We start from the raw sequence: 20,632 nt of genomic DNA on the forward strand, positions 1-20,632 counted from the left end.
TGTGTGTGTGTGTGTGTGTGTGTGTGTGTGTGTGCGTGCGCGCGCGCGCGTGTGCGTGCGTACATAGATTTCACTTAGTTTAAAGTAAGTAGATTTTAGCCAGCATGACGTGAGATAGTCTGAAAAGGAGGAGTTTGTATTATACTCCATGTTTGGTGTTAAATATACTTACCATGTCAAACTGATGCAAACTAGGCCTATTGGTTTGCTCTGCTTGGCCAAATTTCGCGCGGCTAACAGTGAAAAGATGGGCCCACCGCTCTCAGCCAATCAAACGCCTCTAAAAACTATAAGCGCTTAATCATTCCGTGGCCATGAACAAAAATGCCCCATGAGAACCACGGCGGAGACGCGGGGATGGACGGGCGGGCATTCGAGTTTGACATGGTAAGTATATTTAACACCAAACATGGAGTATAATACAAACTCCTCCTTTTGGTGTCATATACTGTACCATGTCAAACTGATGCAGAATTTAAAGCAAATGGAGGCGGGCAACGCCTACTGGTTCATATGGGGAGCCCTTGTAACTGAGACGGCAGTGTTAGCCGCGACAAAGGAAATCCCCTTGGAACCGTCAGCCCTGGTCATACGGAAATTCCTGAGGTAGAAGTTGATGAAGGGATTCTCAGACGGCCAGAAGGCTGCCTCCAAGACATGCTGCGTTGGCACTGAGTGCTGGAAAGCAGCCGAAGTAGCTATGGCCCGCACTTCGTGTGCCCTGGGATGAAGACAGCTGATATCCCTGTGTGCATGAGAGTAGGCTCTACGAATGACTTGGGAAACCTGGCGGGAAATGGTGCCTGCAGCGATGTCTTTCTTGTACTTCTCATTGAGGGAGATGAGCAGACACCTCTGAGAAGAACGCCTATGGCGAGACCTATCCCAATAATATTTGAGACACCGAACGGGACAGGTGCCTATCCTCATCATCTTGGGCAAGAATATCAGACAAAGGTCTGACCCTCGGAGAGGGGGAAGGAACCTCAGGGTCTTGGTTCTTAGCCAGAAACTCTGGAAGGAAACGAATAGTGATGGAACCATTTCTGTGGAAGGCCAGATCTTGTGGCATTCCACTAAGCCCGTGCAGCTCACTTCTACGACTGCCTGTGGCCAGCCACAGAAGGAAAGTGGTCTTGAGGGTGAGGATGTCAACAGGAATAGTCCCCAATGGTAGGAAGGGCTGTTTTCGAATGAAATCCAGCACCAGGAACAAGTCCCAGAGGGGCACTCTTCTGGGGTCTCTAGCTTCCTTCAGAGGGGCACCCCTAGCCACCTCTCTGAGCAGGCAATCCACTTCAAAGGCGGAACCACCTAGCTGTTTGCATTGTGGTACAGAAGGCAGACCTGTACCCTCGCACAGAACTAGCAGACAGGATGAACCGAGGAGCAGAGAGCCAGAAAGTTGGCCAGCTGCATGCTCGTAAGGTTCGTAGGGGTAATGCCCTGAGCTGTACACCACCGCTACCATATCTTCCAGCGAAAGTCATACAAAGTCTCCATTCCCTGCCTCCTTGCTCTGGTGACTATGGAGAGGAGGTCAGAGGAGGCAGACCCCTGGGTCAGCACAGCCAACACAGAGGCCGACCGAGGGGTCGAGGACTTCAATGGTGATGCTGACAGTTCCGACCGCACAGCAGCCATGCGTGCTGGTGGAGCAGTTGAGGATTGGAATGCGGAGTGCCCGAGTGAGGCTGCCTCAGCAGATGAGATTTCAAGTTCCAGGGGTGGGAACATGTGTCAGGGACTGAAGGTCCGGAAACCAGGTCTGGGCTGGCCATTTCGGCGCAATGAGGATCGGCTGCGGGTGTTCCAATCTGTCTTTCCGTATCACCTTGGACAGAATTGGAAAGGGAGGAAACGCGGAGGCAATCAGACTGCTCCAATCTAGAGAGAGAGCATCCACTGCCCACGCTTCTGGGTCGGCAACCGAAGACACGGAAGTGGGAAGTCTCTTGTTGAACAAGGTCCACCATCGGCCGAAACCACTGTTCCCACACCCCCTGAAGGCTGTCCTTGTCCAGGGTGCACTCTGTGCGCATGACACTCTTGGGCCTGCTAAGAGCATCTGCCAAGAAGTTGGTTTTTCCTGCTCAGTGTCTCGCTGAAAGTGCAATGCCCTTGCTGTGGCACCAAACGGAGGAGAGCCTCAGTCCGCATTGAGAGGTCTGCCGAGTGCGCTCCCCCCATTTGTTCACATAACATGCGACCGTCGTCTTGTCCGTGAACAAGCGGATGGTCTTGCCAGTGGCCTCCCCCATGAAGTGCAGGAGAGTCCTGCGAACTGCCTCCAGTTCCAGAACATTGATGTGGCATAGGCGCTCCTCCGGGGACCAAGTCCCTGCTGCATAGAGTGAGTCCATGTGGGCTCCCCAGCCCAGGGAGGAGGCGTCTGTGAAGAGTGCCACCTGAAGAGTAGGTGGGGCTAAGGGCACCCCCTGTGTCCAAAGGGGGTGATTAACCACTCTGATGTCACCTCGAGGAACCACTCGCCCAGCCATATCTGGGTATCCCATGGCTGAGTGCTCTGGGACCGGCGTAACCTCAGTACCCTCTGGAGAGGGCGCTTGAGAGCCCTGTCCAGGGGAATGAGAGGTGCCGTGGACTCCATCATGCCTAAGAGGGAAGAAAGTGTCTGCGCTGTATCTTGGGAGGAGTGGCGCTAGTGGCTGAGGAGGCCTGCCAGACGGTACCAGTGATCTGGCGCCAGAGAGACTATCATAGACCGCATGTCGAACCTCATCCCTAAGAAGTCGAAGGACTGACATGGGGACAGATCGCATATCTGCTGGTCCATGAGGAAGCCCAGTTGGGAGCAAAGGTCTAGAAGTCTGGCCGTATGACTCAGGCACCGGGCCTGCGACTGGGCCAGGATAAGCAAGTCGTCCAGGTACACACAGAGACAAATGGATTCTGAGCGGACGATGGACACCAATTCCCGCACCACCTTGGTAGACAGGAAAGGGGCAAGGGACAGACCAAATGGGAGGGCCGGGAACTGGATCCCCTTGTCCCTCCACACGAACCTCAGGTACCGACGGGATGCCGAATGGATGAGTATATGAAAATAAGCATCTTCCAGATCGATAGAGGTAGGCCAATCACCTTGTTGGATGGTCTCCCGAATCTGTGCCTGTGTGTCCATCTTGAGTTTGATTTTGGGGAGGAATTTGTTGAGGGGGGACAAGTCCAAAACTGGTCTCCACCCTCCCGAGACCTTTGGAATCACCAACAACCAGCCGTAAAAACCGGGGCCCGGTCCGAGAGTTGAGATATAGCCCCATGAGGAGTGGGTGCGATATCTCTTTTTCTAGGACGTTCTCCTGCTCCGTCGAGCTGGGCACCTAAGGAGGAAGAGTGGATCTTTAGAGGGGGGAGATCCTCCACCCAAGACAGCATGTACCCCGACTCTAGCACCGACATAATCCCGTCGTTGAGTCCCAGAGCACACCACTGATGTGCATGCCGGGACAAGTTTCCTACTTGGAGGGGCTGAACGACTGGCGGTGCTGAATCGGGGCCCAGTCATTGGGGGTGCTGCCTTCTGGCCTTGGGCATGGCCGGTCGGCTTAGACAGACCTAAGGTGGTTTATTCCTCTGCCACTGATTCGGCACACGCTGCCTTGACAGGCGGCGTGGTATATGGAGGGGCCCTGGTGGCCAGTCTCTTCAATGGCATAGAACCCTGGAGCCCATGAGAGGTGTGGGCCAAATATGAGGCCACCTCCCTGTTTGTCTCTGCCCTGTGGCTGACAAAATGGAGCGGGAACTGGCCGAAGAGGGAGTGCTGCTGTGCTGGGATGGACCGCAGGGCAGCCCTCTCCTCCACAGGAATGTTAGAGAGGCTGAAAATGGCATCACGCCGCGCTAGCACAGTATTGAAGTGAAGGCTGGTAGCTGTGTCTGCAGCTGCCGTGAGACCAGATGCTACCCTATTGCCAAAAGCGTGTAACCTCTGGTCGGTGAAGAGGCCCGGCGGGACAGAGGAAGGAGACCCCTTGTCCTGATTAACTGGACACTGTTCGCACAGCTCATTGGCCCTGTGAAGGAACGTGTCGAAGGTGTACGCCGTGGAAACCTCGTGGAGGTCACCTGTGGGTTGACAGAGGCCCGATTTGTGGACAGAGTGGCAATATTGGTCGAGGAGCTCGACCTGACCGACAAGAAGTCGATCCCACTTGTCGGGGCTGTGTGTGTCACCCTGTGAGATGTGCTGGGTTGGGTCCGGTGGGGAGCGGACAAGGGGATGGCCCCTGGTCCTCCCGGCAACCCAGCGTGCACCATAGGTGCGCCCCAGTACGGGTAGAATGGGGGTAACCACCCGTGGGCACCAGCCATCCTGTGACCCCAACCCCAAGGGTCACTGGCGCCTTGACCTCCATGAAGGGAAAAACCTGGCCAAGTCGGAGGGAGGTCAGGTCCGACTTGGGTGTCAGTCCCGCCCGAAGACGAGCGGGCTGACTGCCCGGAACCGCCTGACACGCGCGGGCCTCCCCCAGCAGGGGAGACCGGCCGGATAGCGGGAAGACCTGCAGAGCAGGTTGCCACGCGCCCCGAATCCCCTCCCGTGGGGAGACTGGGGTGGCTTGGCCCGGGGTGGGCAAAGTAGAGATCCCCCCCGGAACCAAATTTTTCTCCCCCCCAGAAGGAGGTGGGGGAGGGGGGTCGACAGAGAAGGGAGGAGGGGGAACAGCAATGGGGCCCGTGAGGGCCGTCTCCGAGTGGGGACCCGGGTAACGGCCGGGCGCGGCCTCCCCTTGGGAGTCGCGCCTAGCTGCTGAGTCCCCACAGCACGAGAGGACTTGCCATTCCCCCTTCTCCCTGCCTCGCGCTGGGACACCTCGGGAGGCGACGCTCGTACCTCTTTCCCCCCGGTCCCCTTCATGACCGTTTTACTGGTACGAACGTCGCCTCCGCGATCAGCGTCTAACGACGCATCGCCGCGGTCCGTATCGGGAGGAATCATGAGCTCCGGGCCTGGGAGAGTCTCTTACCGAGTCTCAATCCCAGCATCATGATTCCCTGCCTTCGTGGTATGGCACACGAGGCATGGAACCCGCGCTTAGGCACCCAGCGAAAATCCGACCCCCAACAGAGAAAGGAAAGACAGGATCGACTTAGAGGCAGAAAAAATCGAACGAATCGAGGGTGCCGAGTCGAATCGAGTACACAGAATGTAAGAATACAATAAACACAAGCCGCATGCAGCAAAATAAGGCCAAAAGGATACGCTGAATAGCCAAAAAAAGCGTAAGACGAGACAGAGCGTAAACCTGACAAGATGGCGTGGAGAGCCTTGGCCAAAGGAATGATTAAGCGCTTATAGTTTTTAGAGGCGTTTGATTGGCTGAGAGCGGTGGGCCCATCTTTTCACTGTTAGCCGCGCGAAATTTGGCCAAGCAGAGCAAACCAATAGGCCTAGTTTGCATCAGTTTGACATGGTACAGTATATGACACCAAATATGTATTTTAGCAAATGTGATGTGAGACTATGTCTCTATTTTTATTTCATTTTTATTGCATTTTATCTTTTATACACATTTTTATGTCATTTAGTCTTAAATTTGTATATCTTACTGTAAAGCGCGTTGAACCCCATTTGAGATGGGGGTACGGTGCTATTATATAAGCCTGCATTTTTATTTATTTACTGGTCAATGAGGCTGTCATTATGAAAAGGTTGTGACATCAACAGTACGGAGACTCACTTTTGCTTCTGGCTGACTTGCGAAGCAGATCACAACATATTCAATGCATAATACTGTGCAACTCTTGTGCCCAAAGAAAGTACATTTTGCAGAGATAATGATTTGACTGTCACAGCATTTTAAACAATGAATTTGGTGGGCCTGCAGTTTGAATCCCAAAAAGTCGTTTTTCAGCTGTACTAAACCGAGCAATCTTGAAGTTGACTTTAACACAGTCCATGTAATGTCACAACTGACCTCTTCTTGTTTCCTTTCTAAAGAGTCATGCCCAATATGGCAGCGTCCTGCATTGTTCTAGACTGACAGTTCAAATCAATGGTTGCTTTAATGTGCACATATTTTAAGTTTCAAGAATGGTTCTATTATCATTTTGCAAGGTTTCAAGAGCAAGGTGCTATTTCACCTTGTGTCCCCTTTAATAAAATTCACTATCGTCAAACCCTCCAGTCCAATGCATCCTTTTGTCATTATTTTCATTGTTGGTCCTGAATTTCAAATTCATATAATTTATTAATCTTACTTCATTATAATCATTTTCATATCAATCTCAAAAACTGCTAAAATCACCAACTTCACTTCTACATGAAAGCCACAATCATCTTTTAAAGATTTTTTGTGTGTGTGCAGTAACACACACACAAAAAATCTCCATGTCAGAACATGAAACTTTTTTCTTTGCCGGATTTCAATTCTCTGTAAACCAACATGCACCACTCAATCACTGTGGAGAAGTAATGATATATATAAAACCAACAAAACTGCTTTAAGTGCTTTTGCAACACTGAGAATGCACTGCATCAATTACTCCAAATATAAAGGACAAGTTATTCACAAGTATCACTCACCATGATTTCTGCGTGCTGCTAGCAGCACAAGGTTTGGCTGGTACACGCTGGACTATGACGGAAGTATTTCTCGGGATGAGGACGGAGTTGCTCTTGTATGCTGTTGGGTGAAAAAAACAAAAACAAAATAAGATCCACATGTTAAAAAGTTCACATTTCCAAAAGAAACCTTTCAAGTAAGTAAAACAACAGTGTTAACAACTGTGTTACTTTGGGTTATTAGTTGTGTTTTGTTGTGCAGGTAAATACTAATGTCCCATTACTTTTTCCATCAGCAAGGCCACTGTGCTATGTCAGCTAACATGTGGCATACTTATGTAACAAGATGAGCCTTCCCTGATTACCACTTCAATCTTAACAAGGGCATAGGCCAGGAAATTTATCAAATCTCCCCAGTGTTTCGTTCTACACTCTGTCTGTCTCGTGAACTGATAAACTAGTTTACATCATTTCGTGATAAAACTTCACCAGACAGCAAAAACCAAAATCAAGGTAATTTATGGGGGTGATTTTCTGCTTTGAACTTTGTTTGGAACTTTAGATGCAACAAGTCTTCAACTGAAAACAGTCTTACTGAACTACATGCGTTGACTTGGTTTGAAACCTTACGCCAGTATCCGTACATTACCGCATCTCGCCATGTGCCAGAAACAGTGATTGTGTCTAAACTTAATCGGATCAGAGATAAAGTACAAACAAACCATAACAACGACAAAATTAACATACACTGTTTTGTTGTTTTTAGTATAGCAACCACGGGGTGCGAATGAACATATCGGAGATTTCCGTGTAACATATGTACATCACACACGCTGTCGGAAACAACACATTCTCTGAATCTGTGTTCAAACACACACGATTGAAGGGTGTTTGTCAAACCGATTTACGCTTTCCCGTGATGAATCCGCATGATTTATGTGGAAACAGTTCTAAATTTGTTTACATGCATATTTTTATTGGGTTGTTTACATGCACTGAAGTAACACAGACGTCGATTGCATGTAAATAGTTGAAGTCATTTTTTTTCAGAAAATGAGTGTATGTGCTGCAGAAGATAGATGTGTTGATACCTGTTGCAAGTAAAGAATGTGAAGTGTATTCATGAATGTGCTTGCCTTTGAATGAATAAAAATACATCAAGAGGAATGGGTTGTTTACGTCTGTCACGTGGGGTTTTTATTTGCGTAATATTTCAAACTTAATGTACCATTTTTACTGATGATCAATGTTTTATTATCACAACGAATGAATATAGATCAGGTCTGTATGTACTGGATTTTAATCAGGTTTGTACTTATTTGTTTCTGACCACTTCATGTTTAGACACATTGCCATGTCACAAAATGGTGCCGAAAATTTTGGATGTTTTAAAATAATTTTCAACACATTTAAGACACAAGAACAAACCATATTCTCACAAAATTGTTGCAGACATTTCTCTAATGAATTGCAATCCTGATAACTGTGAAAAATTTGAATAATCATTCTAAAGACATGTTTATACTGAATCAGACTGACAGACCCCCATTTCCAACAAAGTTCTGGACACTGACCCATTTTCATTTTCCAGGCAATCTTTGCTCTTCATGACTATCTGATGCACTTCATTTTGCCACCTTCATACTCCAGCCAGATACATTTTCTTTCCCATGCTAAACCGATGCGTCTACTGCGGCAGGGTTCGTGAGCCGCATTTGCAAATAGTGCTTCATTTCTAAAGAAAAAAATATATTTCATACCGTTCTTTTTACACCAAGACATCAGTTGGTCTATTTTGCCATCATCTGCCTTCCATGCTTTCTGAATTAATTGTCTGGACAGTGCTCCGACAATGTTCATTGAAACAAACATAGTTGACAGGTATTGAGATATTCATATACTACACGTTAATAAGCAGAGCATGAAGTATTTCTGAAGTTCTGCATTGCGTAAAATGTCAACATAATTGTTCCTGCGAACTAAATGATCCCGTGCTGCCTTCGTAAATTCACCTTTGCAGTCAGTATAATACCGATTTCATTCTTTATGAAATGTCAGGACTGTAAAAGATTCATAAAAGCAAACTTGCGTTTTCTACCAATTTAGTATGTAATAGATGAAATTAAAAATTTTGTTTCCTTTTGACCCCAAAGAGTTCTCTTATCTTCTGTACGGTATCTGTCATCTGCCGCAGTAACCTACTAACGGAGGTATAGGATAGCATCAGCGCGGCAGCTGTCAGCCACCAGTACTGTACCGCACTAAATGCTTTCCTCTGGCGACCCCTTATACTGCACTTGCGTAACCCTAGCTTGCTCATGCCTTGCGGATCTTTGTAAGGCACTCTCTCATGGCCAAATGTGTGAGAAATAATTATTAAAAATCAAAATCTAATCATGCTCCTGCCCACCTACAGCGGTCAAGTTTATATCAGCGTGATCAGTATGATTATTCTATCATGAAAAGAACTGTTTTGTTACAGACATTTTGTCCATTTTTGTATCTGTCCTGGACTAGCAGTAACATGCCACTGTGCTATGTTTGTCAGCTGAAATAACATGACATACTTATGTAACAAGATGAGCCTTCCCTGATTACCAGTTCAATCTTAACAAGGGCAGTAACACTCTACATGCATTCACTGAGGAAATTTCAGCCAACTCTGTGATTGGTTAAACAGAACATAATGTCTTCTGCTAGGCAGGTCCAGCCCTTATATAAGGGTAGGTGACATCAACTGACTTGACCGAATTTCACCAGTATTTGTGATCATGTTACATGGCCTGTTCTGCATATTTCTCCATAAATCTATCTCAATCAATAAACAAACCTATGATCTGCACCTACATTGTATTTTTATGTGTGTGAATACTGACTGCAATACACCTCAAACATAAGAGCAAAGGGTATACAGCGGAGAACCAGTGGTGCCATCTTTACAGAGCGATTGACAGCAAACTCGAACTCCAACTGTCGGAAAACTCTTTCAGACATTGACAAGTACAACATACATGGCTGAATGACCACTATCATATGTAAAGCTAAGACAATGAACTATGTCACAGTGAGCACGAATCAACCTTTTTTTCTTTTTTTAAGAATCAACTGAAAATTCGCTTAATTTTCGAACGAATACAAATTTCATTAATTAGAAAAAACCGCAATGTGACAAGGATGACAATGTTTAATTTTTTTTTCTTTAAATGATATAAGTTTTGAACCAGGTGTTGCTTGTCATAGTCCGTAATACACAGGAAGAACAAGCTGCTTGCTTCTAGTCAATTCAAGGTGACAACCAATCATGAACTGGATTTCTGCCAAGCGCTGCTGTAGATGTTTTGCACTCATCTGCAGAATCACGATGTCTGTTTTACAATTAAACCACAGAAATCAAGTAAATAGTTTATATATTATCGGTCTATAATTTCAGTTTCGTGTTGATATTCGATTTCATGCTATAAATTATTCAAAATCACCTCTGTATCTATGACACGCAGACCTGAATCCAAAAGCCAATGACCGCTGTCACATTTTCAATTCTCGTTTCAGTTACATAGGTAATCACCGAAAAGAAACATGATCTACACTTAGAAAAATGTTTCTTGAAATGTGTTTTTCTCTGTGTTTCATTAAGCTACTGACCATAAAATGTCTACTTTTTATACCATGTGCCCCAGTAACAAATGATAACTGTAAACTGTATACTTCATGTAATTTCTCATTTGAAATTGAAATGTTTTTAAATACTTATTATATTAGCATACTCATTATTTGTATAAATTATTGTTAATTGTTACTTGCGTGTTTTCATGTTTTTGACAGTGATTCGATTTTTTGTAAACTGTTCACAGTGCTACTGTTGGAATAATATCTACTCAGGTGTAGACCACTACCCAAACTATATTTTAAAAAAATTAAAGAAAAAAAAAAGAAAAAAGAAAGGAAAAAAAAAAAAGAAAAGTAATGTCAATAAAATTTGAACATTTCAAAACCAATTTCTTGTAAATAATTCATGGTGCAAATGTAAGTTATGATTGAATTGCTTATTCTTTTGTTTGCTGATGACACTGCGTTACTATCAGAAACTGTGATTGGCTTACAGACACAATTAAATAATCTTTACAACGCTGCATCTCAGCTACAACTTAAAAGTTAATATGAATAAGAGCAGCATTATAGTTTTTAGGAAAGATGGATATTTAGCTGGTACAGAGAGATGATTTATAATACGATTAAGATATCAGTTGTAAATTCATATCGTTATTTAGGATGTTCTCTACCAAACTGAATTTCAGTTATGCATGTCAGGATTTGGCTAGCAGGGGTAAAAGAGCCGCGTTCAGTATTATGTGTAAGCTTTATAAATTAAACTGTAATTCCATAAACATATCATTAAAATTATTTGATGCCCAGGTGAAGCCCATTCTGCTTCATGGTGCACAAATATGGGGTTTGGATAAAGCCTTTGCTGCAATAGAGTGTTCATCTATTCTTTTTGACTGTAGGAGTCGGCACATAAACACCAAACAATCTTATTTATGGTTTCCATTAACTATTAACTCAGGCATATCCGTTATTCGATGATGGTTGAAACTGACACAAATGGAAGAACACAGACTACCTTTCAAGGCCTATAAAATGCTTTTAGGTTTAGCTAAAAAAGGAAAAACAAACTGGGCTTCTACGGTTCGTGATACATCAGCAACGTATGGTTTCTTTTTCATTGGGGAAAATCATGGGATGGGTTGTGTTAACTCTTCTATAAAGTTGTTTAAACAAAGACTTGTCGATTGTGGTTGGCAAAAGTGGAAAAGTCACATTAATGAAAGCGATAGATTCTTAGAGTACAGAAAATTTAAAACTAATCGTAACATAGAACCTTACCTTATGACTGATCTAACCAGATATGTAATTTTTTTTTTTTTTTTTTTAAGTTGTGAACTCGGCCAGTGATGGACTTTACAAGATTCCTGGCTTGAACAACAGACATGGTTCATTTTAGCTTCAGTTGTACAATATTTTGTGTCCAGTAGTACAGTGTATCGTGTACTAAAACTTAACAAAAAGCAACAGAATGCACCACACTGCAATCTTTAATCAGACAACTTTAACCAATCATGCAACATAAATGGTTGCAAAAGATTTTGTCCATCATGTGAAAACAGAATTATGCCTGAATAGCCGGCTTGTCAGTTTGAGTATGTGTAAAGCCATTCAGGCGCAATTCTGTTTTCACATGATGGACAAATCTTTTGCTACCATGTTGCATGATTGGTTGCATTTGTCTGATTAAAAATAATAATAAATTGCAGTGTGGTGCGTTCTGCTGATGTGTGTTGTATGTCTTCAGTATATAGCCTTGAAATTTTACATGGTTTTATATCTCATCAATATCTTTGCACCTGTAAAGTTTTGTTCCTGTTTGATAACTTTTCAAAAATTAGTGGCCCTACCTACTTCTGCGCAAGTGCTAGTCAGGAAAGTCACGTCTTCTTTTCCGCCCAAAGTCTTGGCCATATCTAAACAGTTTCTCTATCTTCCCCCCAAAATACATGGATGATTTCTGATATCAGTGATGTTAGGTTAGATTTTCTGGAGCAATGATTAAATGCAACGCTGTGCATGTTCCAGTCCCATAGTTTCAACCAAGAAACTGCTGCAACCACGACAGTGACTATGAATGTCAGTGTTGGTACACTGTAAAACGAAGCCTTTCAGTTCACAGTCAAAAGTCTTGAACCGGGAGAAGAATGCTTGTCTGTGTAAATGATGGAAATGATAGAACCTTTAAAAAAAAATACACGATTTCCTCCTAGTCAGTTTCTGACTGAACAATAGAGAGAGGGGGGAGGGGGGCGGGGGGGGCAGGGGACAGGAGGACAAGAGAGCAAGCGAGCAGCACACAATGCAAGAAAACACTGAGCAAGTCATCATTATGATTACTTCATTCTCATATTCTTTCATTTATATAGGCAGTTTTTTTTGTTTTGTTTTCTGAGTACACTGTTGTTGATTTAACCGAAACATGCTGATATTGAGTGGTAAGACTTTGTTTACTTTTATCATAGATGATTCAAAACCTTAGACTTTACATATTATTCCAGGCCCCTCATGGAACACTGTGTTGAGAGATTTGTTTCAATGTCCTTACCTATCAACCTCATTGTAAAGAGGACAAATGTCCAATTAAGTCTGGATCAGTGGGTGGAGGAGTCAAGACATTTGTCCTGTACATGTGCATGTAAACCCTTGATTATGTTGATGAATTCTTTAACATTAATGATTTAAATTAAGTCTAAATGGTACACACAGCAGTAAGTGTGCGCTGATTTTTGTTGTCAGTGTTCCAGATGTCTGTATGCATATGTACCTGTATGTGTACTGTGTCTGTGTGCGCACACACATTTCCATGGTAACCTTTAACAAATTAATTTTCTCTGGATATTCTTTGCTGACAACTTAGAAGGTAGACTTAAAAAAGAAAAAAATTTTTTCAATATATTCTTATCCTAATGCCAATACTTCTAGAAAGGGCATAAAAGTTAAAAAAAAAAAAAAAAAACATCTTTCCACGGGAATGTCAGTTACTTATCACAAACCTAAGTACTTTACCTGACATACTGAAACACTGATTAATAGTCATTTAGCCGGACAAAGGGGAGGTTACCTACTTCCGGGAGGTTATCGGCCGTAGTTACTTTCGTTTTCTCCGCATAGGCGGATAGTAGTTTGCACAGGACAGGAATGTCAGACCCCTGCTGGAGTCTGCACTAGTTGGGTCACGGTTAAGTATGTGTAATTAAATTATCATTTTAATCAAAACAGAAACTACCTAGTCTGGAAGTTAAAATGATCTATACATCTACCAGGAGCAGCCAAATTCTGCCATATAATGAGGCACTAAATTAAAATATACAATTGGAAACAATTCTATAAAGGAAGGATCTGTCAAAACGTTTTTAAATGTAATCCAATGTGTAAAAAGTTAATTACAAGTTTTCAACTCAGTGTGAAGTTCTTACACTATCTTTGATACATTCACCTAAATGGTAGTTTTAATGGTAAAAATAATGTATCGTTATCAGCAGGCAGATCACATTGATAGTTCACACTATCATGTTGACTGAAGACCGCTATAATAGAACCAGAGAATGACTCATGGATAGAGACAAAGAAGACAGCTCAATTAGAACCAGAGAATGATTTGTCCAAAGGCCTTAGCGCTTGACATGCTGAAAGGAGGCGAAGGAGGCTGCTAAATCTTATTCTGACTAAAATATAAAAAAATCTTATCAATCAGTTCATGTCCATGAATCATCACCTAAATCAATGCTGAAGGCCACTGTTCTGGGTTTGTCAACCACTATTAAAATCTATTTGCAGTATGCATGCATGTCTAATATTACAAGATTTTAAACAGATTTTCTGGTTTCTGAGTACAGGCAAATATAGACAATCATTTGAAGAAAACTATGGCTTTTTTTTTTTAAAGATGAGTATGTTTTCTTCATTATTCCAACTATGGGTAGACTTTTTTTTGTGTGGTGTACACGCTGAAGATAAAGTGCTTACAGAGGCTTAACAGGTTTGGATAGTATAGTTTGTGGTGTACATGCTGAAGATAAAGTGCTTACAGAGGCTGTAACAGGTTTGGATATTATAGTCAGTCACTTTAATAGTGTGCACAACTTTGGTCACCCTTACTGAAGTCACCGAGATGACAATAACAATCAAAATATTTGGAGAATACGTCTAATCTGCCATTATGATTTTCCTTGTTCTTTGATAATCATTTCTCAAACTTAACAGCTGATGTACTTTTCCATTCTGCTGTGACAATGAAGTTTTAGTATGGAAACACACACATACCCCTAAAACCACCAATGGGTGCACTTGATGTAAAAATGATAGTGCGCATGAAAAAGGAACTTAGTTCGTAAAGCATTTTGGCTGGATCTTGATTTTACTGGAATGGGCCAAGCTGCGGCACAACAACCAAGCATAATCAAGTTACCCATGAATGATGAAGAAATCACTCAAGATTTACAAAGCAGAAGAGCAATCTGCAGATGTTTTAAACATTCACTTAAACAGTACTTTCTTAAGTTAAAAAGTCCAATGTGCTGAAGCCATCCTCAAAGGATACCGACAGCTATGCAAAAAGGTGAACTGATACTGAAGTTAATAACATGCAAGTGAAAATGGCTTTGTGAAACATAGCTCTTTTTTCCCCCAGCCAGGTTAAAAGTTTTTTTTTTGTTTTTTTGGTGTTTTTGTTTTGTTTTTTTGTTTTTTTTTGTTTTTTTTTAAACAATATTCACCTGCTGAACTGGAGAGGAACAACAGCAGCAATTATATTTTTCAGAGTTTTAAATTGCAGTTGCTGTTGTAGGATAAGAGAAATCTGCAAAAGCCTTCTTAATATTCCCCATTTCCATACAAGCACTAAAATGACTAAGTAATGAACTTGTTGCAACATCAAACTGTCATTTCAAATTTCTATGAGTAAATGACTGATGACCAACGTGAAACCTAAACCCTGTGAAATGTTAACCCCTTCCCTTGTTTGGTCATGCTCATTGACAATGCTGGATACTAGGACTATCAACGAAAGTCCCACAACATGTAAAGCACTTGTAATTGTATTCACTGTGCATTTTTGCTTCCTATGAGCTGCCACCATGAAAATCAAATTACTAATGTCATGGTTCATTTAATACATGAATACCTGAATCTATTAATTTGAAAACAAAATGTTTACTTACGTTCACCAGTCTGAGCATTGGTGATTTCCAGCTCAAAGTCACCAAGCCGCAATTGTTTCTGGGCAATGATTTCTTTCTTCAAGTCACCAACAGAAATATGCAGGCCATCAAACTTGACGTGCTGATACTCGAGACTGCTCTTGAACTTGTAGTGAACCAGTGACATTGTTGTTCACTGAAAACCACATATTTAGTTCACGTTATTATTGTTACAATTCAAAACTACAGTTCAAACTAAAATAAAAACAAAAATTGTTTGCTTACCAACATAAATTAACATCTCACTGTATTGTGTATAAATAGTAAGGAATTTCAATTATACACCTTCAGACCTTGTTTGGTGATAAATACTTACCATGTCAAACTCGCAACACTGAACAAAGATTCTCAATGTAACTGGCTGAAATAACCTTCCCCTTTACATTAACACTTACATACTATAACGGTCAATAAACCACTGGAGAGTTCCGCACCCATCGTGAAACTTGCACATGTGGATCTCAATTTTACTTTAAACTGCCAGCAAAACCTAAGACGATCAGCATAGACAAAAGCAGCAAACTTGCTGTCCTTCATTTCTTCAGTTGACAGCCACTGTTGCTACAACCAATTCTGTACAATGAAGTGCCACTGTATGCAAAAAAAAAAAAAAAAAAAAAAAAAAAAAAGGGGCTAACAGTCCAAAAAAAGAAGCCAGTTTGGCACATTTTGCAACCTCTGTTGCTTGCAAGTTTGGTGAGCTTATTAACTTCAAGAGCACAGATCATATGCAACACCTGCAAGTTTGGTGAGCTTATCAACTTCAAGAGCACAGATCATATGCAACACCTCTAAGTCACGTAAGCATGGAACTCTCCAACAGTCTATCAAAAATAAAACATGGCTTGATCAGGCATGAGATTGGGAAATTGTGATCGAGCCTGAAAGGTGGGGGCCTGGGGGCTGCAGAAGGCCCCCAGTGGGGGTCCATGGGGCAATGTCCCTGGTGGGGGGGTCTTGGGGCAAAGCCCCCTAAGCTTTTTCTCAATTTCAAACCATAAGATCTGCACGAGGGCCACCAATGCCTCTGAGGTATTCCAACCCATATAAGACTAAAGTCAGTCCAATTCTTCCTAAACTGAAGCGTTTCTGCTTTCAAACCTGAAAAAACCCTGTCCTTGGGGACATGATTTTCAAAATTTTGTCTCATGCATGCGTGTGTGTGTGTGTGTGTGTGTGTGTGTGTGTGTATGTGCGCGCGCACATGTGTGAGTGTGTGTGTTTCCAATGCAACTCTGTGTATGTGAGAAAGAGAGCGAGACGGACAGAGAAGGACAAAGACATTGAGAAGGGGGGGTTGGGGGAGGGGGGGGCAGGTGGAACATGGGAGGAAAGAGTAAAAGTTTGTATGTGTGCCATGTACATGCACTCTGTGTGTGTGTGTGTGTGTGTGTGTGTGTGTGTGTGTGTGCGTGCGTGTTGTTTTCAAGGAAAATGTACCCAGCACACAAGTTTGCACAATACCAATATAACTGATCTGGTCTCAACAACTGTAGTCTGTTACACTGACAAGCATGTGTGTTGGTTGAGGAAGGAAATGACTGGATGGAGGGGTGGGTATGTGACTGGTCATACCACTTTCAGCAGTCAGGGATTTTTAGCTAGAACCAGTGGTCACTGTCTTGGCTCAATGCCAAAGTCACCACAGTCATTGGAGAGAGTGGGGAAGGTGGGAAGAAAAGTTGTATTTGTGGATGTGTATGCATTGCTTTCAAGTTCAACAGATCTCTCTCCGTGCGCGCGCATGCGTGCGTGTGTGTGTGTGTGTGTGTGTGTGTGTGTGAGGTTAGTGTTTTCAATACGACTGTGTGTCTGTGTGAGAGAGAGACAGAGAAAGACAGAAAGAGGAAGAGGGACGGACAGATGAGACAGAGAGGGGGGAAGGTGGGAGGAAAAAGTGCAACTTTGTATGTGTGCATATATGCATTGCTATAAAATTAAATACAATTCTGTGTGTGTGTTGTTTTTTTCAATTTAACTCTGTGTGCGTGTGTGTGCATGTGCGCATTATTAAGCTCTGTGTGACCGCTCATATGTGTGCACATGTGCGAGCGTGAAGGTGAGAGAGAGAGAGGGGGAAAAAAAAAAGTATGTGTATACGTGTGTGCATTCAAATTTCATGTGATTTTTTTTCCTCCAAAGTAAGAGTGTGAATGGGTGTGTGTGTGTGTGTGTGTGTGTGTGTGTTCGTGCGCGCACACGCGTGCGTGCATGTGGCACACACACGCATTCAATTCAGCTCTGCGTCTCTGTGCATGGTGTGTACCTTTGGAAATCTGCCTACAGATCTCAGATCTAAATAAAGTGACTTGCCATGAACTGTCTGTGCCCAGTGTTAAAAAAAAAAAAAAAAAAAAAAAAACAGCACTGACATCAATTGCTACAAAGTTTCTGTTTCAATCACATCAATGTTTCTTGAGCATAATGTGGCAAACCTTTGCAGCTTTTGCTGAATGAAGAGAGGGTCAAGCAGATGTTCCCATAGCCCCAAGTGATTTGACAACTTCAATCCACCTTAGGAAACCTGACTTTGATTTTGGTACTTAACAAGTCACTGGATTGCCTCTCAAGGGGTCAACAAATGACGCTTTCAAACAAGCATTCCATTTTCATTTTTGACAGGTCATCGGCAAATGATATAGAACAGCCCATCAGCTTTTTTCTTCTTTTTTTTCTTCTGAAAACGGATGGTCCGTTTTTGATGTCAATCTGAAAACAGGTTTCCATGCCCAGACTGAAGAGTTGCACCCATACAATCTGACACCAATCACACTTGGCCTTGCCCGAGGATTTGATTTTGTGGATGACGTCGCCTACCCGTAAAGTTATTTTTTGTTCAATTCACGGTCTCATCTTGCCAGGTGCAGTTCCACTTATTTTTCACTCCTTTATCGATCTCTGCTACAAAAATCTTTTCCTTTTGAGTTTTCTCATTTTGTCAATGATTGACGACAATCGACGAAATCAGGTATCTTTGCAAGTCATGAAGCCTGTGAGCAGAAGTCACGACTGAATATGGATAAGCTGAATGATGACAGAGGAGCAACGGAACACTTCTCAATTGGTTCACTTATCCAAACATAGGACATTTTGGCAAACACTGTGGGTCTGTCTTATCTACTGGTAGGACAATGATTGTGCAACGTTTGACAACACCCCCCCCCCCCCCCCTCAATTTTCTCAATGGATTTACACAAATCTCAAAAATGGTCTCTAGAGCCAATTTTTGGTCGGAAATCCGACTATAGTCGGAAAAATCTCATGCCTGTTGATTGAAGAACTTCAGTGTGTATGTGTTGTTAAATGTAGCTATTTCATTGTATTCTAGTATTCGCAAGGACAGCAGAGCACTCTGCTCTCACAACACACTAGTAGTAGTAGTAGTAGAAACTAGTTACTAAGGGCTAGTAGATGGCAGATCTGCATGTTCTAAAGCTGGTTAAATTTTAAGTAGATATCACACACTTTACACGACATATAAATATTAAATCAACATACAGATTCGCAATTATTTCATATTGTATTATTATAGCCAGACTAACATAACACCACTCAGGATTACTAATTTTTACAGGCACCGAATCTTCCTTAAAATTCATATCTTCAGGCAATATCCGCATCTCTTCCCCTGCGTTCTTTCCACTGTTTCCTTCCGAAGACGGAATGGGTTGTAAATTTGTTTAACATTGTAATAAATACTCCTCCCCTCTCGAATGACGCAAAGGAGGTCAGTCTGAGTGGAGGGAAGTATATATTACAATATAATGAAGCAATTTACAAGTATTTCTGTCTTGTAAACGGGAAAGTACCGAGGAAGAATTGCAGTTATTGCCGTCTGAAGTTTCTTCAACAGATGGTGACTTGATTCGGATCGACAGATTTCCTCTAACATTATCAGCCCCAAATAAGAATCAGCTATGAACACTCATCCTTTTGTATGTATGGACTTACAGTTTATCCTGTAAGCAACTGGTCGACTACAGATTACTGTCAGAGGGAATGAACCTGGACCTATCTTTTTTCCTTTGTATTGCACAACCTTGTGAATATTAGGAAACACATGCCAACATTTCTTGAAAATACATTGAAAATTCAAGTATACACATCGCTGTACACAAAGTGAAATGCAGTTCATTGGCTTTAGTACTATTCGACAGCATCATACAATTAGTATTTTTTTACCTTTGCTCCTTTGCTGAACCAGCAAACCGGTATTGTTCTTTTGCGAGGGTCCTCTCTGCGTAAAGATGGCGTCTTCTCAAAGCAAAATATATTCTATCACGTGATTCACTGTTGCATTGTGGATCTGTCGTACACAGTGCTGAAGGATGCCAAATCAAGCACACACAAAAAAAAAAAAAAAAAAAAAAAGAAAAGTCACCCTTGGTTTCAAATTTGCTTTCAAATTGCAGTTTAAACCGCTTACACCACAGAGGACTGTTTTCAGCGAAAATTCGTATCTGCAAGATTGTATCCCACGTTACGTTGTCTCACTGATACAAACACGATTGAAATCACTGTCCTGTCTGTCGCACACCCTTTGTCAATGCTCTAGCGGAAGCATGTGATTTGAAATGCATGTTGGGCAGGTTTCAAAGTTTCCGGTTCCGTTTGGGTGCTTATTGTAGTCCACAACTGCAGAATGTTAATAACGCATACTCTGAAGGAACAAGAACTGTTACGTTTATTGAATAAAGGCACCTAAACGGAAGCAAAGAACTTATTCAAGATTTGATAAAAGCGTATATGGACACACCTCGATAGATTTGCCATTCTTATATCCCTCATAATTTCAAAACTTTTTTACTTATGGATTTTTCTCCCAAACCTTCTGGACAAAGTCAGTGAAACAATTATAGAGACTGTTCTACGAATTCGTTTGGGATAATAAACCACGTAAGATTAAGAAAATACTCGATACATAACAGTACAAATGGATGAATAATATTCCAAGCGGAAAAATACATGTATATACTTTTTTTTCTTTCTTTTTTTTTTTCTTTTCTTTTTTTAATTTAAAAATAAAAATTTTATAATTAACATGGGTTTGGGAAACTACACACCGGAACACCAAAGTGGAAGAAACCCTTCTTGTAAATCTTGCTCAGAAAATAATCCATTTGGTCTGGATGGTCCAAGAGGAAAAGTAATGAATTTTGTATACATGCTTATTGGGATGAAGGTGAACTTTACAAAACAAACAGGGTTGAAAGAAACATACGAGTCACGTATGGAAACACTCTGACCATGACAACTTGGTAACAATCAACACAATCCACTTCAAACAATGGACAAT

At 42.3% G+C, this 20,632-nt stretch overlaps 1 protein-coding gene across 1 annotated transcript in view; it reads right to left on the reverse strand.

The window, feature by feature from the left end:
- Positions 1 to 19,884, reverse strand: part of LOC143292766 (uncharacterized) — a 65,458-nt gene extending 45,574 nt beyond the window's left edge. The window contains exons 1-3 of the mRNA XM_076603316.1: positions 19,519 to 19,884; positions 15,298 to 15,472; positions 6,554 to 6,653 (exon numbers count right to left, since the gene is read on the reverse strand). Coding sequence (XP_076459431.1) covers positions 6,554 to 6,653; positions 15,298 to 15,463 — 266 coding nt within the window. The 5' untranslated portion in view covers positions 15,464 to 15,472; positions 19,519 to 19,884. The remainder of the gene's footprint in view (positions 1 to 6,553; positions 6,654 to 15,297; positions 15,473 to 19,518) is intronic.
- Between the last annotated feature and the right edge of the window lie 748 nt (positions 19,885 to 20,632).

This window comes from Babylonia areolata, chromosome 18 (assembly GCF_041734735.1).
Source record: "Babylonia areolata isolate BAREFJ2019XMU chromosome 18, ASM4173473v1, whole genome shotgun sequence".
Classification (NCBI taxonomy): domain Eukaryota; kingdom Metazoa; phylum Mollusca; class Gastropoda; order Neogastropoda; family Buccinidae; genus Babylonia; species Babylonia areolata.